Genomic DNA, 8,829 nt, shown 5'->3' on the forward strand with positions numbered 1-8,829 from the left:
ATGGGGGCCAGGTATGGGATGGAGAAACAATAGGCTCCAGGAGGAGTTTGGAATTCTTTACTAATAAGAACTGGTATTCGTTTCTTATCTGTTTCTTACAGGTAGAGGATAGAGAATGGGACTGATCTGTAGCCTCTAATTGGTTGTTAAGAAGGGGCAAGTTGGGGACTTCCCGTTGGTCCAGTGGCTAAGACTGTGTTCCTAATGCAGGAGGCCCCAGCTTTGATCCCTGGTCAGGGGACTAGATCCCACATGCTGCAACTAAGACCTGGTGCAGCCAAATGTTTTTTAAAAACGCAGATGTGTGGTCCCAAGTGACAGCTCTCCAACTGGGGTTGGGAGGCCTTAATGGAAATAGAGCAAGAAAGCCTTCAGGTTGGCTCCAGATGTCTGCAGTGCAGATGGAGACCTGGTTTCTATAGTGCTGGAGACGTACGTAATAGCAGGTGTTCCTGGGTAGCCCTCTTAATTTATTCCTAAGAGCAGAAATCTTAGGAGCTAGAAGGAACTTTAGCCTCCACCCTGACTGAATCTGCCTGAAAACTTTCATCAGCCTCTCATTGCACACTGAAGGTAAAACAAGTAATTATGCTTTACTGTTGGAGAGTACTTTTCATGAGATTGCTTTATGTGAAGTTTGCTTCTGTTTGCCTCGTTCTGGGCCTAAGAGCCTCCATTCTCTTGTGCTGTTTGTGAGTAGGTTGTCTGTCCTGAGTATATTCATTTGTCAGGATACTTTGAAAAGGTGCCATTAATCCCTGCTGAATGCCACCTGTGTTTCTGGGGGTCATCCCAAAATCTCTGATTTGATAAACAGACCTTGTTAATTTTAAATCTCAGTAATTAACATTAAAAATGAAACTTTCATTCTACAATTTCTCACTCCTGTTTGGACTTAGTGATATGGTGGGGATAACCCATCAAGCCTACAAATTATTTCCCAAGTATAATATTCTATGTGCTGGGTCTAGAGTCAAGATAGACCACCCAGTACCCAGTATTAAGTTTAAATAAGGGTAGCTAGACATGAACAGGCTGGTGACTACTCAAAGAGACCAGGCACCTGAACTGGGCCCAAGCTATAACCGTTTGACCAGTATCTCTAGGAATAGCTAACATTTAGCCTGTTTTATGTAGCATTTTGCTAAGCAATCGAAATTAAGAGATGCTCCTTGGAAGAAAAGCTATGACAAACCTAGACAGCATATTGAAAAGCAGACTTGACTTTACAGGTCCATATAGTCCAAGCTGTGGTTTTTCCAGTAGTCATATATGGATGTGAGAGTTGGACCACAAAGCAAGCTGAGCACCAAAGAATTGATGCTTTTGAACTGTGGGGTTGATGAAGATTCTTGAGTCCCTTGGACAGCAAGATCAAACCAGTCAATCCTCAAGGAAATCAGTCCTGAATATTTATTGGAAGGACTGATGCTGAAGCTCCAATATTTTGGCCATCTGATGGGAAGACAGAGGATGAGAAGGTTGGATGGCATCACCAACTCGATGGACATGAGTTTGAGCAAACTCCGGGAGTTGGTGATGGACAGGTGTACTGCAATCCATGGGGTCGCAGTCAGATACCACTGAGCAACTGAACTGAACTGAAGTAATCATAGAAAGCTCACTAGGATAGCTTTCAGTCCTTTAGTTTCTCTACCTTCCTCATGTTGCCACAGCACTGCTTTAAGACGAGAGCTCTTCCACCGTGTACCAGAGATGAACTCGTGAGGCTAGAGAAGTACTCTCAGTTCAAATGGCTCAGGGATCACTCCCAAGCTCATGTATCCTGGGCTTCAGCTCCATTTCTATATCCCCCACCCTCCCAGAGTACAAATGACACAGGACACACAGGCTATCTTTCTATTCACAGAACAGTTTATTGACCTACCTCACCTGGCCAGCCACATGGCCCTTGGACCAGGGGAAGTATCTCGCTGCAATTCAGCTGGGCCACAGCCTCTGCCCTGCAAAGAGGGCCGCAGAGGCAGGAGAGAACGCTGGCCAGTGTAGCCCTGAGCACAAGAGAGCCACAGCAGCAGACGTCCAGACTCAACTCCACTTGATGTTCTTGTCCTCCTCGGTCATGGCCGGCGTGTCAGTGACGAGGCCAGTGCCGATGGTCCGGTTGCCGTCCCGCAGGGTGAAACGCTGGCCTTTCTCCAAGATCATTGGCTGCCGCAAGATGAGCGCGAGCTTCAGGTCCTCCCCAGGCATGGCAAGCTCCTGAAAGGCAGACACAGACCATGTTTCAGGGCACCTTCACTTCCCGTTAGTTACCAAGGTTAAAGGTTATGGGAAAATGCAGCAGGGTGATTCTGGGGAAACTTCTGTCCTAGCTGTTAGGCATATGCAAAGGCAGAAAAGGACTGATGGGACTTCCTTGGTGGTCCAGTGGTTAGGAATCTGCCTGTCAATGTAGGGGACATGGATTCGATCCCTGATCTGGGAAACAAGATCCCACATGCCGTGGGGCAACTAAGCCCCTGTGCCACAACTACTAAAGCCCACATGCCCTAGAGCCTGGGCTCTGCAACAGGAGAAGCCACTGAAATGAGAAGCCCATGCACTGCAACTGGAGAGGAGCCCCCACTCTCCCAACAGCAAAGCCTGTGCAGTGCAACGAAGACCAGGGAGGCCAATAGACAAGCTCTAAAGATAAAAATTAAAAAGGACTAGCCATTAGCGTCTCTAAAGCTTTTCTTGAGAAAAAAAATTGTTTATAAAATTTGGAGTTATGCAGGTCTTGGGCTCAAGACTTCTCTTGAGCCTTTACGTAAAATACAGTGGAACTCTCTACTACAGGAACTCTGCTGGGGAATCTGTGTGGGTCAATGCTAACACAGCTAAGGAACCCTGGAAGAGGATTCGTTCCGCCTGAACCCACTGATCTGACCCTTCCATCACCAGCTCTCCTCTTGCACCATCAGCCAGGCTTTCTTCACCAAGGAAAAGTCACCCCCACTGCCATAACATCATACCTTCCCCGGAGGTAAGATGATCCGACAGGCCATGTCCCAAGTCAGGGAGAACATGACAGGCATGAAGTGGGATACAAAAGGCTTGTGGCGGCCACCCTCTTCTTTGCTGAGGATGTACACCTGTGAGAGGGAGCGAGAACATGGGTGAAGCTGGGCCTCGCTGGAAGCACTGACCCTCCACAGTGCCTGCCCATCACCTAGAGCCCTCACCTGTGCCTCCACCTTCTGGTGGGGCTGGATGGAACCTGGCTTGGCCATGACCAGGCCACGTCTCAGGTCCTCCCGCTTCAAGCCTCGGACCAGGGCCCCAAGGTTGTCGCCCGCCTCTGCCCTATCCAGGCTCTTGTGGAACATCTCAATGCCTAAGAGAGGGGAGACACGCGGGAGAAGGGTGTGGGGGCAGAGGGAAGGCACTGGGGGGTCTGCGGGGGGGAGATGTCATCCTAGAGGCTCTGGGTCCCAAGGCTGCCTCCTGTACCTGTCACCACAGTGCGAATATTCTTGCTGTGTCCCAGGAATTCACACTCGTCTCCTTTCTTCAAAATGCCACGTTCGAGCGTGCCTGTCACCACTGTGCCCCGGCCTGGGAGGGAACAGGACAGGGCATCAGGGACACCGGATGAAGCGGCAGAGAGGGGAAGGGAATGCAGTGAGCCAGGTCCTCACCGGGGATCGAGTACACTGACTCCACGGGCAGCAGGAAAGGCTTCTCCAGGTCCCGGGTGGGCACTGGGATGTATGTGTCCACAGCATCCAGTAGCTTCTGCACGGACTTCAGGCCTAGCTCGGGGTCACGTTGCTATGAGCGGGAAGTGACAGGACCCTGAAACTTCCATTCTGCTCTTCTTACTTGCCCAGAGCCAGGCCCTGGACTCAGAGCAGAGCTCTGGGTGCCCATCCAGCCCCCTCCCCAGCCTGACCCCGCCTTCACCTCAAGGGCACAGAGGGCAGAACCGACAATGACTGGAGTCTCCTCCCCTTTGTAGCCAAACTCAGTCAGCAGTTCCCTGATCTCCAGCTCCACCAGCTCCACCATCTCAGAGTCCTGCACAGCGTCCGCCTTATTCACATACACCACCACATGCTCGACACCAATCTGCAGGTGAAAAAGACACACAGACGGTGTCCTGAATGGCCCAACACCTGCCCGCCCCCCCCTTCCACCCCTTCCCAGGCTCTTGAGTACCTGTCTGGCTAGCAGTAAGTGTTCTCGGGTCTGGGGCATGGGGCCATCATTGGCTGCCACCACCAGGATGCAGCCGTCGAGGGGGGCAGTGCCTGTGATCATATTCTGGGGAGAAAGAGGAGAGGAAGTAGTGCAATTCCATGACCTCCTCCACTCCCCAGCCACCTAGCCAAGCACAGACACTTCTTTACCACCTGCTGTGACTGGCCAGGCCCACAGATCCAGGATCTCCAACCCATACATCTCAAATATCTTAACCTCCTCCCCACAATCCTAACGTTTTTCCTGAGGGGGGCAGTTCCCAAGCCCTGTCCCCAGCGGCTCTCACCTTAACGTAATCTGCATGACCAGGGCAGTCAGTGTGGGCATAGTGGCGGGCGGCTGTGCTATACTCCACATGAGCCGCATTGATTGTGATACCTCGGGCTCGCTCCTCTGGGGCGTTGTCAATCTCTTCGTACTTCTTAAACTTGGCCCCACCTCCCTCTGCTAAAACTAAGGGAAGGAACACACTTTTCAGCAAGGCCCTTTCCACTTTAGAAAAGGACAGTCTAGGAAAAGCAACCTTCCAAGATACCCTCCTTCAACTCCTGGGACTAGTAACTCCAAATCAGAAAGAAAGGTTATAGAGCCTCAAGGGCTAGCCCTGTGACTTCTCTAGGCCAACAGTTCTGCTTATAGGGCACCTTCCCAGGGCTGGAGGGAGGCCACTGGGGGGGTCCCCCAACTTATGCATCAAAAACTTCGTGTTCACGGGAAATCTGTCTTCTGCATCCTGCAGTGTACTGTCCGCCCAATTTCTGGCGCCTTGTGCCCTGGTAAGTCACTTCAGTCGTGTCCGACTCTGTGCGACCCTATGGACTGTAGCCTGCTAAAACTAAGGGAAGGAAGGGAACACACTTTTCAGCAAGGCCCTTTCCACTTTAGAAAAGGACAGTCTATGGACAGGCTCTTCTGTCCATGAGATTCTCCAGGCAAGAATACTGGAGTAGATTGCCATTCCTTTCTCCAGGGGATCTCCCCAACCCCAGGGATCGAACCGGCCTCTCTTGCGCCTAACTTGCATTGGCGAGCGAGTTTTTTACCACTAGCGCCACCTGGGAAGCCACCTGGCGCCTTGGGGCAGCACCAAACACCTAGGGAGTTCCTCCGCGGGCCCCGCCCCCTTGGCTCCAAGGCCCACCTGCAGAGCAGGCGTTGCTGGAAGCCCCCCAACCCAACCCCACTTACTTTTCGTGATGGCCGCGGTCAGGGTGGTCTTGCCATGGTCTACATGGCCGATGGTACCCACGTTCACATGGGGCTTGTCACGCACATAGGTCTTCTTGGCCTCCACAGCCAGGCCACGGCACAAGATGGGCAATGCCGGGGCCTTCAGCTGCCGCAGAAGACCCTGCAATAGTGGTGCTGGGCCGGCGCCGAGACCTGCCGGGGCAGATGCCTGGAGTCACGGCGCAGGTCTGAGCCCGGCCGCTCCCGACGACCCCCATGTGAACCCGGGGCGCCGTGGCCCTCCCCGCCCCCTCACCGCTGAAAAGGGGCGTCGCGCGCAGCAGGGTGGCGGCCGCCATTGTGGTCGTACTGGCGCCGTAGAGAGTACCGGGCACGGGGGCCGGCGCGTGCAGCGGGGAAAGGGCAATTGCGGATGGAAGTCGCTTCCGGCGGAAGTTAGGACCGAGAGGGCAAGTCTGGGCCCCTCTAGCCTCCAATCTCTATGGCCCTGTGAACTTCCGGGCGCGCGACAGAACCCGTCCAGGAAAGTGCTGATGGTGGTAAGGTGGGGAAGCTTTCCACGGCGCCCTCCAACCTCGCGGGCTCAGGAGCCACGCAGTTCTCTCTGGCGGCGCCGGGAGGCGATGTGGAGCATCTCATAGCGCGCCTACGGCCTGGAGGCTCATGGGCGTTGTAGTTCCCAGGGCCGTGAGCTGTACGGGCACGTATCGTGGCAGGGCGAGGCCAGGTCCGGAGGGACGGTCCAGGCCTTCTTGAAGCAGAGGCAGCGGCCCCGGCGTGGATGACTCCGGAACGTCTTGGCCCCGAACCACTTGGAGTCCAGTCGGACTCGCCGCGCGGGTCTGACGACAGATCTGGCGGCCTTGTGTCGCAGCTGGAGGTAGGACCAGCCGCTGCGGCCAGGCTGAGGGAAGACTCCCGGGAACCTGTTGGGGGTGGGTCTCTAGTGTGACCCACCTCTCTTTTAAGCCTTTGTTTTCTTATCTGTGAAGTGGGAATAGTATCTACTTCACAGGAAGATCCTGGCATCTAGCTCTGAGAGGAAATGAGCTGGGCAAGAGGCAGAAAAGGGGTCCAAAAGCCTCCGGGTCCTACAGTCTTTGAGACCCTCCCCTGGCTCAAATGCCCTCCCCGCTGGCTCACAGCCTGCGGGGACAGTTTCCTGTCCACCCCTGTCGCCCCTCAGCAGGCCAGAGAGTAATTCTCTGGATCGTCGGTCAACCCACCCGGTTTTACAGATGACCAGGTGAGAGACCAACTTCTTGCGCCTTTAAGGGCAGCCTGAGTCTGTCTTGTTCCCGCTGTGTCCCTGGCACCTACCACAGGGCGGGGCACTCAGTGCGTGCTCAATTAATGTCTGTTGACTGAATGAATGAGTGCAAGGATAGTAAATGACCTTTAACTTTCACATCCATCATCTCATCACCGTGGGATGATAACAACAGCTGCTTAACCTTGATTAATGTTTCCGAAACTCATCAGCTCCTAAGACTCAGCTGATGGTGTCTGTTTCAAATAGATTCCTTAATTCCTCCCTTGGAGATTATGATTCAGTAGTGTCTGGGTACAGACAAGAAAACCATATTTATTTTTAATACTCTTCTTAAACTCATAGTAGTTTGGGGGACTCAGAATTAGAGCTTTTCATGGTTCAGGCGTTGTGCTTCATGTTGCTTCACATTCAGTATCATATTCAATGTTATCCTGTGTGATAGGACCCCATTTTACTAGTGAGAAAACTGAGCATCACGGTAATTAAGGAACCCAACACAGCTAAACTCCAAAAAAGTGTGCACTTAGCCACTTCACTGAACTATAATTTAACTGTCATTTTACAATGAGAAACTTGCTAAGTCTTCTGTCTTCCTGGCCCTCTAAACCCATCAGCTTTGATGAGAAAGGGCTTGTACAATATGAAAGGGTTCTTCTTGTCCCCAACCTGAACCTCAGTCATTCCACTTCTAGAAATTTATCCTAAGACACTATCAGCCACTAACCAGGATATGAAATATTGGGGGCTGGTACTTAAATTAATGCTTTCTTTTTTAGTGATGCTATATTCATTTTAATGTGTATTAGTTGGAAAGAAAGGCTGGCATTGTAAATGTTGTATTTAAAAAAATATTGAATCAATTAAAAAAAACAACACTTGGTAGATAAAATGGGTGATATGAATATACGGTAAATCTGGGGAGAGGTGTATGTGAATGACTGAAATTTGCAAAACACAGTGCTCAGAAAAGAGTCCAGAGGGAGAGAATTTTTGTAGAGCTTTTGCCTGTTGCACCCTATGTCACAGGAGTCTGGATTTGCAGATAACAGAATTACATGGGCGGGTTGGAAAACTGTGTCAAGGTGGTAGGCAGCCTACAGAATTGTGGAACGGGCTGGAGAAATGGATCCTAAGCCATAGGTCTGATCTGACCTGATAAGAAAACTGCTTCTACTGACACTGCCACCAGACACTAAATGCCAGGACTTAGACTTGTCTGCAACAGCTGCTGCTCATGGTCCTGAAACCGCTTCTACATCAAGAAAGTGACCTTTGGGACGTCCTGGTGGTCCAGTGGTTAAGAATCTGACTTCCAGTGCAGGGGACTTGAGTTCAAGTCCAGATGGGGAACTAAGATCCTACATGCTGCAGGGCAACTGGGCCTATGTGCCACAACTGCTGAGCCGGTGGAGTGCTCTGGATCTGTAAGCCACAACAAGGATCCCACGTGCCACAACTCAGACCCGACACAGCCATAAATGAATAAATATTTTAAAAAGAAGGAGGAGACAGACCACCTTCTGACTCTGGGAGTTGTTGGATCAGGATGGGAAGCCTGGAATTACCATGCCCATCATGCTCCCATCCATGGTGAAGCCAAAAATCCAGAAGTGGGCAAAGAGGATCTTAGAAGCCTGGACTCTACATGGTGTGAGATGACAAGTGTCTTTATTGTTTAAGGCAGATGGTGTTAGAGTTGTCTGTTACTTAAAGCCAAATACACCCTAACAGATAAGTCTGCCTTACAGCACTTGGACGTATTTCTTGGTGTCACTTGTCTGAGGCTAAGTGACTTGAGTGGGGTGAGGACTGGGCTTCCTTTATCTCCATATACTGTGTGCCTGGCCATAGCAGGTCTCTGTGCATACTTGCACTTGAACTGTTCACGAGCCTTCCAAATCGAAGGGTGCTACCACTGTGATGCTATGAACCTAACATACCCCAAACAGGACACTTTGTTTCTCCCATACTCTCTTTACATATCTGAATAAATGGCACCACCTTTGTCCTTTTCCCCAAAACCTACATCTGTCCATTACCCAGTCCCACTGGTTCTCTCTCCAAAATAAATCTCAGTGTAACCGCTTCTCTCTCTCCCCTGTCAACACTGGGGTTCAAACTGGGATCATCTCTTGCCTAAGTTACCTCATGATCTCTCC

The 8,829-nt window shown here is 51.4% G+C and overlaps 1 protein-coding gene across 1 annotated transcript; it reads right to left on the reverse strand.

Annotated features, from left to right (window-relative positions):
- Positions 1 to 1,853: 1,853 nt before the first annotated feature.
- Positions 1,854 to 5,952, reverse strand: TUFM (Tu translation elongation factor, mitochondrial). Its single transcript, XM_052660012.1, has 10 exons — positions 5,693 to 5,952; positions 5,395 to 5,589; positions 4,493 to 4,659; positions 4,165 to 4,269; positions 3,910 to 4,074; positions 3,645 to 3,777; positions 3,457 to 3,561; positions 3,189 to 3,340; positions 2,979 to 3,098; positions 1,854 to 2,223 (listed from the first exon to the last, which is right to left on the reverse strand). Exons 1-10 carry the CDS (start codon positions 5,733 to 5,735, stop codon positions 2,050 to 2,052), a joined length of 1,359 nt encoding a protein of 452 aa, XP_052515972.1. The 5' UTR covers positions 5,736 to 5,952; the 3' UTR covers positions 1,854 to 2,049.
- Between the last annotated feature and the right edge of the window lie 2,877 nt (positions 5,953 to 8,829).

The sequence above is a fragment of the Budorcas taxicolor genome, chromosome 2 (genome assembly GCF_023091745.1).
Source record: "Budorcas taxicolor isolate Tak-1 chromosome 2, Takin1.1, whole genome shotgun sequence".
NCBI classification, from domain to species: Eukaryota; Metazoa; Chordata; class Mammalia; order Artiodactyla; family Bovidae; genus Budorcas; species Budorcas taxicolor.